At 35.6% G+C, this 21,278-nt stretch overlaps 1 protein-coding gene across 2 annotated transcripts in view; it reads right to left on the reverse strand.

The window, feature by feature from the left end:
- Window positions 1–1,316: 1,316 nt before the first annotated feature.
- The window catches only part of LOC121407164 (pirin-like), an 84,361-nt gene continuing 64,399 nt past the window's right edge, over window positions 1,317–21,278 (reverse strand). For both annotated transcript variants that reach the window (XM_041598115.1, XM_041598123.1), the window contains exon 9: window positions 1,317–3,023. In XM_041598115.1, the coding sequence (XP_041454049.1) occupies window positions 2,890–3,023 (134 nt within the window). In that variant the 3' untranslated portion in view covers window positions 1,317–2,889. The remainder of the gene's footprint in view (window positions 3,024–21,278) is intronic.

Here is a 21,278-nt window from a genome sequence, read left to right on the forward strand (position 1 = left end):
TGCAAAATTTTTATTTTAAGTTTATTGTTCAGGCAAATTTACTGATTTAAGTAGCTTTAAATGGTTATTGTGAAATTATTATCATAACCAGTTTTATGAAATGGTCTCCAAGTCTATCCAAACATGATGCAAGTGCAACTGACATGCACATCATTTTGTTCTTGATGCCCCTGTGACATACTCATGTCTTTGCGATACTGAGAAATGAATATGTCGATCAACTGCAATTTCCAGCTCATTCTTCAGCTGGCTTAGAGATTTATCTAAACAGACACATGCTGACAGACTGTGTTATTCTTTTACCAATCATGGCAAGGAAAATTAAACTTTGGGGAGCGTTTCATAAAAAGGATTGAGCGTACGTTTTATCTGATAGTTTCCATAGTAACAGTATTTCGAAGCCAATCAAAATCAAGGAAGGTTGTCAGATCTGACGAATTGTCCGATAAAATGTTCATGAAGCGCACCCCTGGCTATCTAAAACCATCTTAAGATGGTTACACGTATTGTCCGTGATCAGATGGAGGAATAAAGTGGTGTTACGAATAACCCCAACCAGTGTTCTAAGAGGAATACACCCTCAAGTGTTAAAAAGTACACCAAAGTTTGAATAGACATGTAACACCGAACAGAATGTGTGATATATAAAACACTGCGCCTCGGAATAGGTTACGAGATAGATGGCGCATGACAAATTAACACTGACTAATGTTGAACACCATGGATTTAAAGGAAACCAAAACCCAAGAAGAGAAGTAATCTTATTGGAAAGAGTAAAATGAGAGGAACAATTTAAAAAAAGTTTCATCAAAATCAGTTATGAAATAAGCAAGTTATGGGAGTTTGAAAACTCTTGGTTTACTTTCTATGGGCATCAAATTGGCAAATGTGCTTCAGAATGGCTGGTTTTGTGGACAACTCTCCATTTGTTTTGTACACAAATTTTCAGATTTTCCTCATTAGCTTTCAAATTGCATCTTGCCTCCTTCTGAGCACAACATATGTCATGGGAAAATATAATCCACACCATATATGACAATGTCAGGTGGAGATAATGTGAAATATGTAAAATAAAGGGGAAAATCTGAAAATATGTGTACAAAACAAGTGGAGAGTTGTCCACAAAATCAGCCATTTTGAAGCACATCTGCCAATTTGAGGATGCCCATAGAAAGTAAAACAAGACTTTTTAATCGTCCATAACTTGCTTATTTCATAACCGATTTTGATGAAACTTTTTTTAAATTGTTCCTCTCATTTTACTCTTTCCAATAAGATTGATTCTCTTCTTGGGTTTTGGTTTCCTTTAACATTGATCTAAAATGTTTAGTGTGGTCCTCTGAAAATATTGGCAGCGTACATAGATCTAACATGACTGCTCTCGAGTGTATTGTTAGATTGCAGTGTATTATGAGATGGCAGTTTGAGACGGGGGTCTATGTTTCTGTTGTGCAGCAAAGCATTACTAAAGTGTTGAAAATAATGCATGTAGGACAACAGAAGAGTCAAGGACAGATCAAGAAACATAAAGAAATAAAGACAAGGTTTGCAAAAGTGTCAGGTACGTGACACTATGCAATAATCAAAGCAAACACATACAAAAAATTACTCTAATCTCACATGTTCAAATGATCATGTGATGCTTTTTCTATAAACGCAACCAAGACAGCATGCATTGATATACAGGCGAGATCATAATATCAGGATGGCAGAGGCATATAAATGTGAATCTAGTAATTTCTGAAAAAAAATCTGAATATTACCCTTCGGAGGACAATAACTTAAAACGATATCTTTGTGGCAGCTTGTTTTGTCGTCCTACGGACGAGCTAGAGGCTAGTTTCAAATGTTGAGATCAACACTTTCGCTACTGAATTATGTACTTCCCATAGGTTTAGTACAGTATCACCCGGTTTCAGCAGTCAATGGTTCAAGAAGAAAGTACATGAACTGAATACCTGGCTGGCAAATGTTTAAAATATACCTATTTCAAGAAAGAGCATGAAAGTCATGAAAGAACTAGAAAATGGAATAAATACTACATTCTAGGATTTAATATGTACATGAAGTTTTCCTGTCTGTATGAGGGAGGTTGATGGCAGTTTAAAGCTTAATCGATATAGAAAGCTGGCATGTACTGAGATGAGCAAAAGAAATGGTACTGTTAGGTGATGAGGCAATACAGGTCTAAACTTAACTTAATGAATACTTCTCTTTCTACTGAGCTAGTCTCTTTACCTATAGACATTATGAAAGCTAACATTTTCCTTTATTAAAGAATTCCAGGGCCTTGTCACACGTCCATGTAAGTCGCTATATTAACCCTTCATTTGAGTTAACGGGTCTGAATACACAGCCTATAATGAATTGTGTTCGGAAGGGCCTCATTGTAACAGCGAATTTTATATGAGTTAGTCTACCGTGAAGACCCACTTGTTGATCAAATGTTAAATCAGGGTCTGTGCCAGCAGACTATGTCACACAGGGGGCCCAGTGGCCTGTTCCATTAAAGAAAAACTCTTGCAATTTTTTTTTTGCCAGAGTTTTTCACTGTGTAGAGTTCCAATGGCAAAAATGTTATGCAATTGGCTCTAGGTCCATCTCTGTCAATGTTGACAGTATAGGAATTTTCTGTCCCAAAATGTGTCTTCGCACACACCTGAGTATTATTAAACACTAATTAGTACATAAGTCAATCCTGTCCTGGTCCAGGATTGATTGAGAAGATCTAGAAATAGACAAATAAGAAACTCTCAAATGTCCTCATGTCCTAGTCTACAAGACTTTATAAGATCTAGAACTAGAAAATACTTATTCCAGTCCATGCCCTGGTCTAGAATGCTCAGAACTGGACAAATGGAGACCCTTTCCTGAAAATCCTTAAGTGGTCTAGAACTGGGAGTCGAGGTAGGCCAGGGCCGACTGGGAGTTCCAATCGGGAGCATTTTCAAACCCGTTGCGCCCAAAGCGGTGGTCCTTGATGGCATCCTCCACTTCTGCTACTGTATTCATCACAAAATTTCCTGCAGTGGGTGAAGAAAGTGACTTTGTTAATAGAAAACCTATAACTTCACTCACAAATCTGATGTAAACAATGTAAACCTAAAAAGCACATTCATGATGATAAAATGATGAAAATGATGAAAATCCATAATTCATTGTTCGAAATAGACATGAAATACTCCAAAAATTTGCTTTGCCCAATTGATAGTGAGCCTGGCAGCCGCTGTGTAGCGCCAGATTGACGAGGCTCTATCCCTTTAATCGTTGAACGCCAAACAGGGTAGCAGCAACTCCCATCTTTTAAAGTCTTTTGGTCTGATGCGGCCGGGGTTTGAACCCCCGATCTCCCAGTTGTGAGACGGACGCTCTACCAACTGAGCCCACACACCAGTCTCATGCATATCAATACACCTAAAGCGGCGATCACAACCTGAGATGTGTGATAAGGGAGTAACACAACATTTCCTCTGGTCTTAATATCTTGGAGGGCATAGGGTTAGAGTTAGTATTTTGAAATAAAGTTTTGGTTCACAATAATGTAAAGATAAGGTTTAGGGTTTGTTCATTTAGTTTTGAAGATTATAATTTTTGGTTTGGCTTAACGTGCAGATTTTCTATCAGATTAATTGTCGCCGAGCGAATTTCAGGGATCTGTTAAGGAAGGCAACAGCAGCATCATTTTCTGATAGCACTGGGAGGGGTGGCAAGAGCACAGTTCAGCAAGGTTCTGTACATGTAGCCGGCAAGCCATGCCTGGCTGTGCAACGTACGATGCGCACATGATAAAGTGAGGAGTTGTACATGCTTAGAACTAGCAATCTGTGCCAATGCAGCATTATTGTAGAAAACGGAGAGAATCTGAAAGAAAGGGAGAGGAAAAAGGAGGTAGATGGAAAGACGGATAGACAGACAGAGAGAGAATAAAAAAGATGGAGGGGAGGTAAGGACAAGATTAGAAAAAAAGATTAAGGACAAATCAGGATTCATATTGAAATGATTGTACATGTAATTGTTGAAACGAAACAAATCCCAAACAAAGTTCTGTGCATGCCTCTGCCCAATCTCCATGTGATCCGTACTTAATTCTGGACATAAATCCACAGGTCAGACTTCTCTAATTGCCCTCACAATTACTCCAGTAATAACATAATTGAAAATCTCTAGCTGGTGTATCAAGTCGGTAGGTCAGAAGACAACTCCTGTCAGGATTGAACAGGGATCATAACATTGTTTCTTTTGTCCCATCTAGATTGGATTACCAAGATGCCTTTGCACAAGGGTTTTTGCAACAATTGCTCCTGTACTTTTCTCCAAGTGGTTCTCAGTATGACTGGTATGTGCCAAGCTCATTATTCAATTAAAGCAATGAAAAACTGACTTTTGATGTCAGGCACCCTCTTGGTCAATGATCAATGATTGCAAAAGGTTGGGCAGCGATTTCTCTTTCATGAAGTTCTTACAGGGATGATAAAACCTCTCCTGCGACAAACTACTTTAGCTTGTCAATATGAAAAGAAAGGATTAAAGAAGATAGCATGTGGGGGGAAATGGCTGATAATTCCTTAAATGTTTCATTTACAAAAGAAAAATGGTCCAAGAATGCGTGGTCCCATTTACACTGCGGAATATGAAAATGCCATTTTAAGTTGTTTATCTCACCCACATTACCAGTTAATTGACATCCTTCACAAACCATCATTATCATTGATGAATAATCTCTTGCTTGACGAAAGGTTACTTTCTCAATTTTGCTTAAATTTCAGGGGGAAAAAGTATGGGGCTAGGGGTTTATTCACCCCTGACATGCCCAAGGAGCCCTGGAAAACTAAAAAAAAAAATAAATAAATAGAAATGAAATTAAAAAGAAAGAAACAAACAGAGCCTCTGAATTTCCTACAGGTTCCAATGTAAACTGTAATACAATGAGGCAAATTTTGGCAAGTAAGCGAAACAAAAAGTGGCCCATGAAAGTTTTTCATTATCTCTTGCCTGATAGATGTATAGTCCGGCACAAATTGCACATGCACATTATTCACCAACAGAAATAGTTAAATTGGAAAGGAAATGCTTGTGAAATGGGTTTTGGGTTGTGTGAGTGGATCTCCAGCTTCAGAGAGAAAACTTTGTTTGATTAAAAATAAAACATGACTCAATTGGCCCATCTCCATAGGCCCATATTTTCAAATGATCTGTTTTTTTAATGATCCAGCAAGTTATCACAATCCGAACAACCTCAAGTAATATGTAACTGAGGATGAAAAAGCAAAATCATCGTCCTCACCTTTAGATGAGGCAGCGTGCCATTTTTTTGCAACTGCACATGCTATTTGGTAAATTATCTAGCTAATTGCAAGTGAAGATGCATTCACTTTTCACCTCAGAAAAACTTATTCACAGTATCATAATAATTTATACAAAATTATCTATCCATAAATAATCTAACCATGCAGAAACTAAAGGGTCAATGACCCTAAAGATTCCAAGAAATAGGCATATAAATGTAAAATATTTGCCTGAAGTGTTATAATAATAATAATAATATAGGCATATTTACCCAGGGAAGCCACCTTCAGTTCTGAAAACTGTTCTCCCAGGGGGCCCTGCTATTATTATTATTATTATTATTATTATTACTATTATTATTATTATTATTAGTGTTAAAGAATAACTTAGATACAAATCTTGACTATCATATGCCATAGTAAAATATTCTCTCAAAGTAAATAAAAGCATGATAATCAGTGGCTCATGACTGTACTTTGAATATCAAAAAAGGAATTCTTAAAACAGCAAGCATTTATAACCAGAATTAAAATGAAAACAAAACAAAAAACCTCATGGTTTGAACAAACACACAATTACACACTTCTGAAATTCTCTTTATTAAAAACATGAAGAATTTCTTCAACATCATACATACAACTAAATTACATGAGCCTAGGTTAAGTTAAATTGAAGTTATCACGTTTGCAGGCGTGTCGTGGTCGAGTGGTTCTGACTCTCGCCTTTAAAACAGAGGGTCTTTGGTTTGAATCCGAATTATGACGTGTTTTTCTTAAGCAAAAATTTATCCGCACTGGATCTGTGCTGCATTCGACCCAGGTGAGGTGAATGGGTACCCGGCAGGGTTAATTCCTTGCATGCAATTAGCGCCAGTGATGGTAGCTCGAGCTAATACCGGGATTATAGCAGCGCTTTGTATCCTCAGGCAAAAAGCGCTATTATTGTTACATAGAACAACTTTTAAAACAAGGCAAAAGCGATTTTGTGTCTCGCCCACTTATGAAAATAACCAGAAATATCGTGATTTGCGAGGGCACGCAACAGAATTGTATCAAAACTTCAGTGTGCAATGACTGGGATGGAATAACGCTTGACATTAATGCCTTGCACGTAAACTTTAATGTTGACCTGAAGATGACCTTTGACCTTACCATGTGAACTCCAACTGCAGCATAACATGCAAGTCCCCCAAGTCCATCTACCATCCAAGTTTGGTTGAAAAGCGACTTACGGTTGCGGAGTTAGGTGTCATAAGAGAGTCTTGCATGTAAACTTTAATGTTGACCTGAAAATGACCTTTGACCTTACCATGTGACCTCTGACTGCAGCATAACATTCAGGTCCCCCAAGTCCATCTACCATCCAAGTTTGTTTGAAAACCGACTTACGGTTGCGGAGTTACGCGTCATATGAGAGTCTTGCATGTAAACATAAACATTGCCCTGGAAATGACCTTTGACCTTACCATGTGACCTCCGACTGCAGCATAACATGCAGATCCCCCAAGTCCATTTACCATCCAAGTTTGGTTGAAAAAGCGACTTATGGTTGTGGAGTTATGTGTCATTAGATTTGTGACGGACGGACAATGGACGACATTTGGATCAATAAGTCTCGCCTTCACCTCTGGTGGGCGAGACAACAAAATAAGATGGAAATTGTAAAGAACTTCAAGGGGGTTAAATAAAGGAATTATGTTCAAACATCATCATAGCCATGTTCATGATGAATTGAACAAGAAATGGACAAAAACATATCATTCATCATTTGTCTTAGAGAAGAGTTATCAAGATTGGGAAGCTTTCAAGAGAGAGATTTTTTATCAAGGTTTTTAAGAAAAAATGATAAATGGGTAGATTTGGTTTGATAATTCACCAGAGATCCAAAGATGAGTGAAAATTGTAAACAAATCTATAAATCATAAGCAATCGGACATGTTCAATAAATAAAAGTGATTAATCTTTACTTGCCAATACATAGATTAAAAAGACAACTTACAAATCCGGTGGATTTATCTAAAATACTCTTCATAGGTTACAACATGATTTCACCTACAACTGGTGAACCTTTCCTTTGCTAAATGATATACAGTTGTGCTAGAAAGTGACCCCCACCAGAAAATGTGTTCCTTCATGCTGAGAGTTGAATGTAGACAACACTAGAATGTTCGGCAAGCCCAGAGAAACAATTTTTTTAAATATTTGTATGCTTTCTTAAATCATAATCAAGGTAAAATTACAATATTTACAACTTATTAAGACAGATCAGAGAAACAAACTTTATTGAATGTAATATTTCAATCACCTGACTTAACAATTAAATATCTAAAACATGGCGGAACTTAAACACTTTGAATATATTTATTTTCTGGCTGGGTTCACTAATTTTAGAGCACCACTATGCTTATTTAATAATAATAATAATGATAATAATTTCATATAAGGCATATTGCCTCAAAGCGGTTAAGAGAAAGGAAATATGAAGTATAAAGGCCATAGAAATAGAAATACTTTGCACAACAAAATGTATCAAAACTATATATATCATGTACATCCTCAGACAGCTGGCAACCGTCTGTTTTGAGGAGTTTTTTAACATTATGATTTTTTTTTAATTTGTCCTCATACACAGACGGCTAGGGGGTTAACAGTGCAAATCCCCCCCCCCCCCCCGACGGGGCTCATCGATTTTTGTCTTTATTTTATTAAAATATATAAAAAGAACTATACCAAAACAAAGATTATAATTCTGTTTTGGCCTGAAATGCACCAAAATGGGGAAAAATAAACTTAAGAGGGGAAAGCAGAGACTTACTTTGGCTGTTGCGCAACTTCACTTCCCTGTTTTATCTGAACTTAATACATAAACATATGGGCATTGAGTCCCTGTACAGATCGAGTTAGAACTTCGGTCTCTGTATTTGGTGAGTGGAGCCAACGGAATTCTGCGGAACAGCCAGCATAACAGAGACCGAAGCTGTTGGTTTAATACATCCTACACATATCCTATGTAGCTGACTTGGCACATAACAATGTTTCATTTGTTGGTAAAGTTGAGGGCAGGCTTACACACAAGCATGAAATCTGTACAACCATATAAAAAATGACATGACTTTTTTTAAGCAAAAAAACATGAACTTTATGGCCCGAATTCCAGAGTTGAGTCCATGGTTTATGCTGATTTCCTGTATAAGTTATGCTTATTTATCGCATACCATATGTTAAAAAATGTCCAATGCTGGTGCGCGCTTTTGTCACAATGCACCAAATTGACATCTGTTGCCGTGGATATCCACGATACTTTATTCATGAGTCCACTGTTTTGAATTAATGAGTCCACTCTTCCAACAGTTGACTCATGAATAAAATAGCGTATCTAACCATGGTAACTGGCGTCAAGTTGGCGCACTGTGACAAAAGCGTGCACCAGCAATGGGCACGTTATCCATGCGCCCGATACGTGCTAAATTAAGCGTTATTTATACAGGAAATTTGCATAAAATGGATTCAACCATGGGTTTTCAAAACCACCTTTTTTAATTTGAAACTTTGAATCTTCTCAAAGAACAAAATTGAAAATGCTGAAACTTTAAAAATACCAATACCATATTAAAAAGACAACCAAATCTGAACACTGTATAAAAATATCAATAAAATATTTTCATTGTTTCACTGAATACAAAAGGACCATGAGTTTGTTGGATATGAGATTGATTATGTAACAATGACCTTTAACTTGACAAAAAGACAAATATTTTTAGATAACAGAATTGAAAAGCTTTCAAATATTCAACATCTTGTGGATAATATCAAGAACCAAATCTTCTTGGATGTGGAGATGACATTCATTTTATTTTCTTGTACTTTTCAAATCACTTTGATAAGTGAAACCTCAACTGAATTGAATTTGCTATCCAGACATGTTAATTGGTGTTAATCTTGGTGTTAAGACTGGTATCAATCAACCAACATCAAGTGACATCACTTCCTAATTCTGCAACAGTTACCCTTTCATGCATTCCTTTCATGTACAATGGGCATTGTTAACCCAAACAAATGAACAGATCCCATTGCCTGATTCAGAGAATAAGGCTTAGTTAATCTCATTGCTAATCCAGTATTAATCCAAGATCAAAGCATTACCTGCCAAATAAGACAAGAAGGCCAGGAAGTGAGAAGATACTATATATACACATATATGAATGACATTTTATATATACACACACACACATATATATATATATATGCCTATATCCTACGTAAGGGCGAAGTCTATGAATGGGTTTATTACGTCATAATAGACATTTCGACGTATAGGCGAATGTAGAGGGCGTTTAGGCAAATTAAAAACAATGAAAAAAGACAAAAGAATTCACCTTCCCGCCGGATCTAGTGTGATATATATGTATACACATATATATATATATAGAGAGAGACGTGAATATATGTAACAATCACTTTGATCATTGTTTATAATATATACGTGTATGAAGAGTAGAGTCAAGGATAAAGTAAAGTATAAACTATGTTGAATATGAATGAAACCAATGCAATTACTCTACTCTTACTTGATTTTTTTTTTAAATTCAAATGAAGAAGCTCTTAGTATTCAAAATGAGTATTCATGCCAAAGCAACAAATTCCACACTATTTCAAAATGGAATCAAATGTCATACAAAAGAGGAGAAATATGAAATACATAAAGTATATCATATTATGAGTGTGAGTGAAATTACCATTGTTTTAGCATTTCATGGTTCAGTCAAGTTGGTCTTTATTGTCAAATTTGTATAAAACCGAAATACTGTATAATTCAAACAATAAAGAAATGTAAAAGGAATAGTGAGGGACATGAGTAATTTTCTCATTTACATGTAACTAAGTTGTGTATATGTGAAAAATAAGTGAAACTTTAAAATGTTATAACTGTCTTATTTTACATCCAATTTTGATGAAATCTTCAACATTATGCTTGCTGGATTGATTCAAACCATTATGTTTCTGGGGTGGACTTGATCTTTACATATGAGATGGACTTCTCTTTTAAGAAAGAAGTACATTACATGGAAGATAAGTGTGCATAACATGTAAGACGGATTTCTCCTTCAAGCAAGAAGTATATACATAACATGTACTAAGACAGACTTAACTTAAAGTGATTGGTTAACATTGGTTTGACTTTTAAAAAATCTGAGCTAGAAGGTCACACTTGTCACCTGTGTCTGTGATATGTTACAAAAATGAAGCCCATAAAAAATTGCGTTCGAAAAAAATTATTTAGTGCTTCAAAAATTGAAATATAAAGTGACCGGAAACACCATCTTAATTTCATCATATACACTTATGTGTAGTATTTAGGCATCTATTAGACACCTATTTACAAAATCGGGGTTTGCCTTGTAGTTTTAGCTTTTCATTCTCAATAATGGTTGTTTTCAGGGTTTATTAGTTCTAATACATGCAGTTATACACATGTTTCATCTTGGTTTGAATTTTTTTAAATCGGCTGCTCACAATGTTAAACAATACCTTTAAAGCAGGAAGAAAGTTCACTTACATGTTGTAGTAACCTGGCAAAAAGGATGGACGGAAAGGAGTGATTGTGAGCTAATTTCTGTGTCTGATCCGTTCTACTGGGACAAACTAATCCCAAATTTTGCAATCAATCCTGCGATTAATTGGCTTTTGATGAAGTATCAAGCCCCCAAGCAACTTAATTAAATTAAATTGTAGTGCATAATGAATGAAAAGTGAATTAAGCAAAGTCACACAAACAGGAGAAGTATATTGGATGAAATGGAAAGATTAAAGTTAATGAGTTTGTGCTTTGCTGATTGGGGTCATGGTTGGGTGAATTTTATTTTTATTCAAAGCAGATCATACTACATATTTATCTGGTTTATTTTCATTTATCCAGTCGATTTAATTTGACACTGGAAAGCGAGATCCCTACACAAGAAAACTGATCTCTGTGATTTTTTTTAAGTTATAACATTCACCTCGACCTTTCTTGTTGACAAAATAATATAAAAGCCTGTTCTGTAAATGTAATCACTTCACTTTGAATAATTTCTGTTATAGACTTCTTTAAAAAAAAGTGGTGATGATTTTTATATAATTCATTCCAATATGAGAATATATTTTTGCCTGTATGAATCCAAAAATTAAACAAGTGGAATGCCTCTGGCCGTCTCACCTGCATCACGCGGTTCAATATAGCAGCAGTGCTGACTATGAATACTACTCTAACTCGCACAAGATGTTCAGTGATACATGGTTACTCTTATGTCCAAGTTTAATGAACTAGACCACTTTTTATGAACTAGACCAATAAACTTACAGAGATATGATGGTTATTCAACAAAAAACCCCAACATGGCCAAAGTTCATTGACCTTACATGACCTTTGACCTTGATCATGTGACCTGAAACTCGCACAGGATGTTCAGTGATACTTGATTACTCTTATGTACAAGTTTCATGAATCAGATCCATAAACATTCAAAGTTATGATGGTAATTCAACAGATACACCCAATTCGGCCAAAGTTCATTGACCTTTGACCTTGGTCATGTGACCTGAAATGAGCACAGGATGTTCAGTGATACTTGATTACTCTAATGTCCAAGTTCAATGAACTAGACCAATAAACTTTCAAAGTTATGATGGTAATTCAACAGATACCCCCGATTCGGCCAAAGTTCATTGACCCTAAATGACCTTTGACCTTAATCATGAGACCTGAAACTTGCACAAAATGTTCAGTGATGCTTGATTACTATTATGTCCAAGTTTCATTAATCAGATCCATAAACTTTCAAAGTTATGATGGGAATTCAACAGATATCCCCAATTCGGCCAAAGTTCATTGACCCTAAATGACCTTTGACCTTGGTCATGTGACATGAAACTCTAATAGGATGTTCAGTAATACTTGATTAACCTTATGGCCAAGTTTTATGAACTAGGTCCATATACTTTCTAAGTTATGACATCATTTCAAAAACTTAACCTCAGGTTAAGATTTGATGTTGACGCCGCCGCCGCCGCCGTCGGAAAAGCGGCGCCTATAGTCTCACCTGCTTCGCAGGTGAGACAAAAATTAATATTTTGATTCGAGCCCACTTAACCCCACACATTTCTTAATGATTTGATAAATAAACAAATAAATGAATAAATACCAACACTGCATGCAGGTGAATAAATATATATTTTTTCAAAGTATATACCTTCCTTGTCACATTCATCAAATAGCAGATGCCATTGTATTCTGAGGGTGAGTGGTTATGATTTGAACTGGATTACAAGTTTTCCGAATTGAAATACAAATTGCTAAATTAAAACAATATTTCATTTCATTATGTCCCAATAATTGTAATCGCATGACACAAACTTCATTTATTATCTGTAATAATCAACAATTTTATTGATTTATATTAAGAAATAGTTTCTTAAATCGTGTTCATGTTCATTAAAATAAAACTTTGTTGTTGAGAGAGAAGAGAAATTTCAGCCAAGTATACATTTAATACTGTAAAAACACTGTCAAAAAAATTAGGCATGTTGTTGAAAAAAAAAATGAAAATCCACATTTCATTGTTCGAAATAGGCACCAGAAATGAAATACTCAAAAATTTGTTTTGCCCAATTGATCGTGGGCCCAGCAGCAGCTGGGCAGCGCCAGATCGACGAGGTTCTATCCTTTACATTGTTGAACGCCAACCGGGTAGCAGCAACTCCCATCTTTTAAAGTCTTTTGGTCTGACGCAGCCGGGGTGTGAACCCCCAACCTCCTGGTTGTGAGACGGATGCTCTACCAACTGAGCCAACACACCGTTATAAGCCTGTCAGTTTAAAACTATTGTTTAGACTACTAAACAAGTTGACTGAACTTTAAAACATGTTTTAAAAAGTTAAACAATTGTTTAAAAGTTTCAACATTTCGATTTTAGAGTGATGGGCTCAAACAATGTGCTTGAAATTCTAAACAGCGTTTTTATACAGTAGAATAAGCTGAAAGCCTAAAGTTAAATGAAGTTAAGAAAGAGCTAATGGCAATTGTTTTCCAATCAGCTTGTCTGCAGTTTACAATAACTATTGTAAGTGATATCCAGCTCTGATAAACCTAGTTCATGAGAGCTTTTTATAGACCTCTAATCCAATTCTGATTGATTTCTACTTGCAAAGAATCTTAATGCATTAATGAACACACTTAATCAAGACGAATACAAGAAGAAAACAGCATTTTACAAATTGTTCTACTTGGTGGATTAAACATCTTTCTTTAAGTTTATACCAATTATGATGTCTGACATAACAATAAAGTATATCCCAATTAAAAGAGATTCATTTTAACAAACTTTTAAGCCTCTTCATCTCCATCCCCATTGTGTGCAAATAAACAGAGTTTGATATTTGAGAACAATATGTCAAAGCACCCCCAAATACTACACTTTGGAACTTGTTGAAGTACATGTATATCCAAACTACTGTTCAAAATAAATAACATATTGATATCCACTATGAACTCAAATGAAATACACAGGGAGCTCACACACAAATGACCACCCATTGATTATGAAATTCTAGATTAGTATCGAAGCTACCCCTATAACAATTTGAAATGGTATTTTTTTTTTTTGGGGGGGAGGTGGGGCTAAACTGACCAACACTGTGTTAATATTACAGCTTCAATAAACTGATGTATGTTTTGACTTATTCAGGAATAAAGACCAATAACGATTAGAAATAAATCTGATCATCTGGGCCCCATCTTACAAAGAGTTGCGATTGATCAGATTAATCTCAAGTATATATTTTCTCTTCAGGAAATTTGCTCAATGTTCTTTGAAAACAAAGCGAAGCATACTGAATTGTCAAGAAAACAGTGAATATATGAATTTACATCATTTCTAGAAAATATTTTGAACAAAGGATTATTTTAAATGTTGATGTTGCTGGCTTTCCACACAGTTGGGATAGATCGGATCAATCGCAATTTTCATTCAGGAATAAATTCATGAATACACATGTAAAAATATATTTGAAAAACTTAATTCATCATTTTGATATAATTTGCATGAATTAACCAATCTAATCTGCTTTAGTTTCCGTATGATTGTTGCATAAACTATAAAAATATGTTTTGACACTCAATGTTTTTTCTGTCAAAAAATACAAACTTGAATTGAATTCTAAATAGGGTACTATTATTCAAACACTTTTATGGACTCATGTGTAAATAACCACCTTAATAAATCCCTTCTGTGAAAATCCTATTTTCAATAAAATATTGAAAGTGAGCTCCTTGGGAAAAGGACAGGGGTGGGCAATTTGGAGAGGCAATTTGAGTACAAAAAAATAATACCAAAGCCTTTAGTTCCACTAATAGAGTTTCAATGGACACCCTTCCCTTTGAAGTGCATCCTATCACCTTCTAATTCCCAAACAATACACCAACAAAAAGATTAGCAATGAAAGGAATTAAAGTAATCCAAACTTAATTAAACCAGAGAAAAGAAGAGAAATGGGCTAATAGTGCAAGTTCATAAAGGCAGGATGGCAATCAATAGTTTTCTGAGAAGACAAAACAAGATGGTGTTTTGTGTTTGAAGTGACTGAAGTAGTAAAACCTGTGATGCTAAATTGATTTTAACCAAGGAGCTTGTTTAACTTTCTATTTTTGTGATGGTGTACGGTCCAATGAAAAGCTATTATTAAATTCTCTGTGTGATCTCCTCTCACAGACCGAAAACTTGAAGATTTGCCCCTTTCATAACCTAAACTTTACTTATTTCAGTTCATCTGAAGAGAAAAGAAAGTGTTTTGTGTTATGAACCAACAAGTAAGACCCCATTCACATTAACTTTCCTGAACTGGGGGGGGGGGGGGGGGTCAGTTACAGATAGAATTGCAATCAATCACAACTCCATAAAACAACCACATCTTGATTTAAACCAATCAAAAGACCTATTTGGAACCTAATTTCAATCGGCCCAGACAAGATCTGGGCCCGTCTAACAAAGAGTTGAGATTGATCCGATCAATCGCAAGTATGGACAGCCAGCAACGTCAACATATAAAATTAATGTTTGTTCAAAAAAATTTTTTAGATACGAATGTATTTTCATAAATTCATCGATTTCTTAACAATTTGGTGTGTTCTCCTTTCTTTACAAAGGACATTATACAAATTTCCTGTAGAAGAAATTATGACACTGATGGATTTCCATAGAGTTACAATTGATTGGATCGTTCCTAACTCTACTAAGACGGGGCACAGATCCTGAACAGGACAATGCTTGCTCTTTTTTCTGGCACAGCATCAGCTATAGGCCCTCTCCCGAGTTCACTATTGTGTATTTTCAAGAGGAAGAAATAATCACTCTGAAAAATCTACAAGCATTTCCAGGTTTTTTTTTCATGAACATTTAAGTAGTTAATAAAATTTAAGTTGTCCTTTTTTGTCTAACAAGATGGTTTCAGCCGAAATGAATACTTGTTACTTTGATGTATGTGCATGTTGGTGATGATACTGATATTGAAAAAAAAAAAACAAATAATACCACGGTTACTGACTATTCTTAATATAATTATATGCATTTGTACACAGGGCAAGCAGTCGAAGACTTGCCAATGTTTCTGAGGTCAAAGTCATTAGATTACTATCATTATATGTACACCCTTTCATTCAGACATTTTATTGACCAATTTGAAATCCACAACTTTTATTCTTTTGCTCATAATACCAAACAAAAATCTTGATACAGTGATAACAGGGTTCGACATACAATGCATTCACACAAGGTGGTTTCAGACCAACTCAAAGTTTGTTAGTTCCAGGTATTTTCTGATCCGGAAATTCGCCCTGATCTACCCCGATCAGAAAATACCCACTAAATAGTAGGTACTTGTCAAAATTACGAGAACATTCGCCGGGGATTTTTCCAAGGTCGCAGGTATTTTGGCGGTGTGAAAGCAATTTACGGGAACTTTTAGCCCAGCGTGTAGTTGGGCACAGGCGCCGTTGGTGGCTGTTGAGCTAGCGGTTTTGAATCTCGCGTCTTGCTTCCCTATCAGACCATACTGCATATGCTTACAACTTCAGGAACATATCCCAAAGAGTATGTTTGGGGCGGTGTGAATGCAAAAATAATCAGTATGTATTTTTTTGCCTGAAGAAGTTCTCATAATTTAACAGAGCTAATTACACCGAACCTACAAAAATGATAGATAAAATCTGCATCCTTCTCTCTTTGGGTATAGTTTAAAAATCAGATAAGATTCTAATCATTTCAAATTGATTCAAACAGTAATACTAGTGTAATTGGCTCAAGAATCATCTGATAAGATAAGACTACTGCATGCTTGTAAATTCAAGTAACACTACAATCATCAAGGATAAATGAATATAATTTTCTAATTGACGGTATGTTATAGTGCTGTAGTATTGAGAAATCAATTTTTTTAATACGGGGTTATATTTCCCATATATTTCATTGTAAATAAGTTTTGAATGAAAATTTATGAGGGGTATATTCATTCATGCCTACCTTTTAAGGCAAATCACACTTTTTGTTAACTATCGGCAAGACCACCCAAAATAATGGAACAAAATCCATTCAGACTAGTCCTAGGCTGACCAAGAAGTGCTGGAAACTCCTTGTGCTGACCCACTTCTTTTTTTTATAGTTCTATCAATGCATTTTTTTTAGGAAGCTTTGGAAAACTATATTGCGAATAATAAAATGTGAGATAATCTTTGTGCTCCATTGCCCAAATAACAAAAAATTACAGTGAAAGGGCAATTTCAGAGAAAACATATAAATTCAATGAACAGAATATGAAATGAAAAAAAAAAACAATGGACAGTTGAATTTTTTTTAAAACTGAATCACCTGGGTCCTGTGATGCAAAGGTTAGCGATTAATCCTACACTTGATTTTAACAATTGATTGTACATTGTAGTCAATGAAATTGTTGCCAAGTTTGGTGTTATGGGCCCCTGGCAATGAAAAACACATTGTTTTACATGCTTTTGTGTTAAAGTACTAGTACAGTATCCATTTTGTAAAAGCAGTAGCTCCCCCTCCCTCTCCGGGGTCTTTTTGATATTTTAGCCATTTCTAAATCAATTTTGATCATATACTACCGAAACCCAACATTTGAAATTTACATTTAATTTCAGTACATAGGCCTATGTACTTGCAATTTTCATTTCAGCAGACAAAATATTTAAATAAATATTACAAATGTGACTACCCCTTTCATATTGCGCTTTTCCCCGGCGAAGGGGAAAGTGTCCAGTATGAAACGTACACAGGAGAACTTCGCCAGTGAAACTGTTTTCCCGGAGAAATTCACCGGTGAAACAGCCAGTATGAAAGCAAACCGAAGAACTTCTCCTGTTTAATGACGTCAGAGGTCATTTTTCCCTCCCAAAAATCCCCTAACTGAGATTCCATGCACCAGCTAGCTATTATTTCCGTGGCTAAATGTAGAAGGCCACGCTTTATGAGCAATTCGATCAATCCATACCCTCGAACATACAGTTTGTTTTTTCACTAACGATATTTATTAGAAAAGTGTTGTTTTTATATGCTGAAAATGCACTTAAAATATCAAAATACTTTTATTTTTTTGTTTTGCTTCTAATATTTCTAGAATATGTTGTAATTTTTTTCAAAACCTTTTTGTTTTCGGTAAGAAACAATGTTTACAATTTTCTTTTCATTTGTTCTAATTCTGCATGGACATGCCAAGTGAGCTGATCAGCAGCAGCTGCTGAGAAGTGTTTACCAGCCCTCATCTCCAAAACTTCACTGATAAAATTAATTAGGTATCTGCAATTAATAAGGAAAGTAAACGATTAAAATTCAAATTAAAAAAAGCGCATGCTTTCATTTGCACTTACTTCCGCCCAAGCAAATCACCCGTCGACTTTCGCCGGGGAAGAGATGTCAGTGCATGTTGGCTCAGTGGTAGAGCATCCACCTCATGGACGGGAGGTCGTGGGTTCGATCCCCGGCCGAGTCATACCAAAGACTTACAAAAATGGGACCTTCTGCCTTCTTGCTTGGCGCTAAGCATTTAGACTGGAGAAGGGTAATAATAACATATTATATTATGCAGGACCCGCTGGAAGAGCAGTCTTATGATTGAAGTGGCTACCCTGGGTAAATAAAACGTTATTATTATTATTATTGTGCAAAAGGGTACATTTTTTCTTTGCCAAGGAAGTGAGGAATGCGTGCCGGAGAAGTTCGCCGGGGAAAAATGAAGAGGCCAGTTTGAAAGGGGTATTATAAAGCGCCAATAGTTTCAACATTGACAACTCTCCCACGACTATAAGTGAAATTTCTGTAAATAAAAAAATCATTACAAAACCAATTGGGCTGGGGAAGTGTTATCAACCTTACTATCTATTCTTATAGAAAGACCAAAGTGTAAACCTGTTTTACCTTGAACTTTGCACACCCCATCCAATTCCCTTTGATCTATTATTTATGAGAATGATGAGTGAATTTTCTCATCATTTCATGGAACATTGACTTCCAAATGATCTGCTCTCTCTCTTCTCTTTTCTTCTCAGTTCTCATCTTTGACACAGACACTAAAACCTAATTAACTATCTCTGGCATATTACCCAAGAATGTATAAATGAAAACATGGCCAAAGAAACGGGTCTTAGTTTTGCTATTCAGGCTTGCAACACCACCATTGTCGTTTTGCACAAAACTTGGCCGACTCCATGAAATTTGTGTCATCAACAATTGGTCCCCTTTAAAAAACTAATAGAATGACTAATTCAGTGACTTTGAAATTAACCAAGATGAACAAAAACACTCTTCATACATGTACATGATAATAAAATACTAAGTTTATAAACACTATAAAATGACCTTTTAACTTGAGACTTGTGCAAAATGATCAATGATACTTGATTACCATTATGTCCAAGTTTCATGCAATAAGTCTATTTAATGTCAAAGTTATAACATTTCCAAAACTTAACCTTGGTTGAGATTTCAATGTTGATACCACAATCTTCGATGATACTTAAATATAAGTTCACTTACTGACCCATTACCAAAGCTTTTGACAGGTTTTTGATATAAATGTCCACTGGTAAAATAAACTATTTACCATGGTTTTCAAACCTCAATTTCTGCCACTGTTGCTGCTGAGACTACTACTACTGCTAATGCTACTACTGCTAATGCTACTACTACTACTACTACTACTACTACTACTACTACTACTACTACTACTACTACTACTACTACTACTACTACTACTACTACTACTACTACTACTACTACTACTACTACTACTACTACTACTACTACTACTACTACTACTACTACTACTACTACTACTACTACTACTACTACTACTACTACTACTACTACTACTACTACTACTACTACTACTACTACTACTACTACTACTACTACTACTACTACTACTACTACTACTACTACTACTACTACTACTACTTCTACTACTACTACTACTACTACTACTGCTACTACTATTACTACTACTACTACTACTACTACTACATGTACTACTTCTACTACTACTACTACTACTACTACTACTACTATTACTCCTTATACTACTACTACTGCAGCATCCTGGCTACTGAAGAAAATGTGATTGTTTGTGTCTGCAGATCAGAGGACAGAGGGTTTTATGTCATATTTTGGTTTTATTCATGAGAGTGTGTGTGCGCTCCTTTGAATTTTCATATATTCAGTAGGTTTTCTATAAATTTCTCTGATGCCTTCATAGGTAATGGCTACCAGCGGCATTCAACCAGCCCGGAATTGTTCAATATGCCTGTATCATTAGATGTGTCATCCTCCAAAGAGGCCATCAAGTAGTGTCACTAATGAAGCAGAAATGAAGTGACAAGAAATAATTAAGAGCTGTGTCATAGTGGAAGCTAATGACTTCTTGTTGGGCCTCAACTGAGTCAGTGGGAATGCTTGAAAGGTGTGCCGAGATCAATCCAAATTATTAATTGGTTTGGCTTTCTGAGGTGTGCTTCAGAAAGCTATATCTTGATATATATTTTTAGTACAGTTTTTGAAGCAACATTCGGCTAACTGACACAATTTGCAGTTGAAAATAGATCACAATTATTAAAAGTGTATCTCAGATTAAGAAGCCATTACTTACATCATCATCATCATCATCACCATCATCATTATAATCATCATCATCATCATCATCATCACCATCATCATTATCACCATCATCATTATAATCATCATCAATATCATCATCATCAATATCATCATCACCATCATCATCACCATTATCATCATCACCACAATCATCATCACCATCAATAATATTATCATCATTATACTATTATTATAAAAAAAGAGGAGCGTTTCATAAAAGAACTTGAGAGACATTTTGTCCAAGTTCCATTTTAGTATCTCACATTTACCATAGAGACAGTGCTTCTCAGCCAATCAAAAATCAGGTGAAGTTGTCAGGTCTGACAACTTGTCGGCCAAAATTAATGATGCAACGCGTCAAAGAGATAGTGAGAAACAGAAAGACACAAGGGAGACAAGAGAATATAGAAAGAGAGAGAGAGGCTCCTCGCAATAGAAGCGCTTATGTGCTGTGAATTACTGAACATGCGTTTTACTGCACAATGAAGACTATTTTGAAGCGGACTATTCTAGCGCAGTCTCAAAATGGAACCAAAAATACTTAACAGAGGATTAGTCCAGAGATCGAGAGGTAAAACAGGCATGTTAGGAAACCCCTTTGTCATAGGGGAGCAAGAGTAACAATGGTATAACCTATTTCACCATGATGATGATGACACGGCATCAATCTATTTCACATATTGGCTTGTCTCATGGACTAGCCAGAGCGGCACCATGGTATAGGATGTTCTAGAAAAAAACTTGGCGTTCTCAAGGGCTCAATCTAGGCTACCTACCATGAATTCAAATCAATTGTAAT

This window comes from Lytechinus variegatus, chromosome 1 (assembly GCF_018143015.1).
Source record: "Lytechinus variegatus isolate NC3 chromosome 1, Lvar_3.0, whole genome shotgun sequence".
NCBI lineage: Eukaryota > Metazoa > Echinodermata > Echinoidea > Temnopleuroida > Toxopneustidae > Lytechinus > Lytechinus variegatus.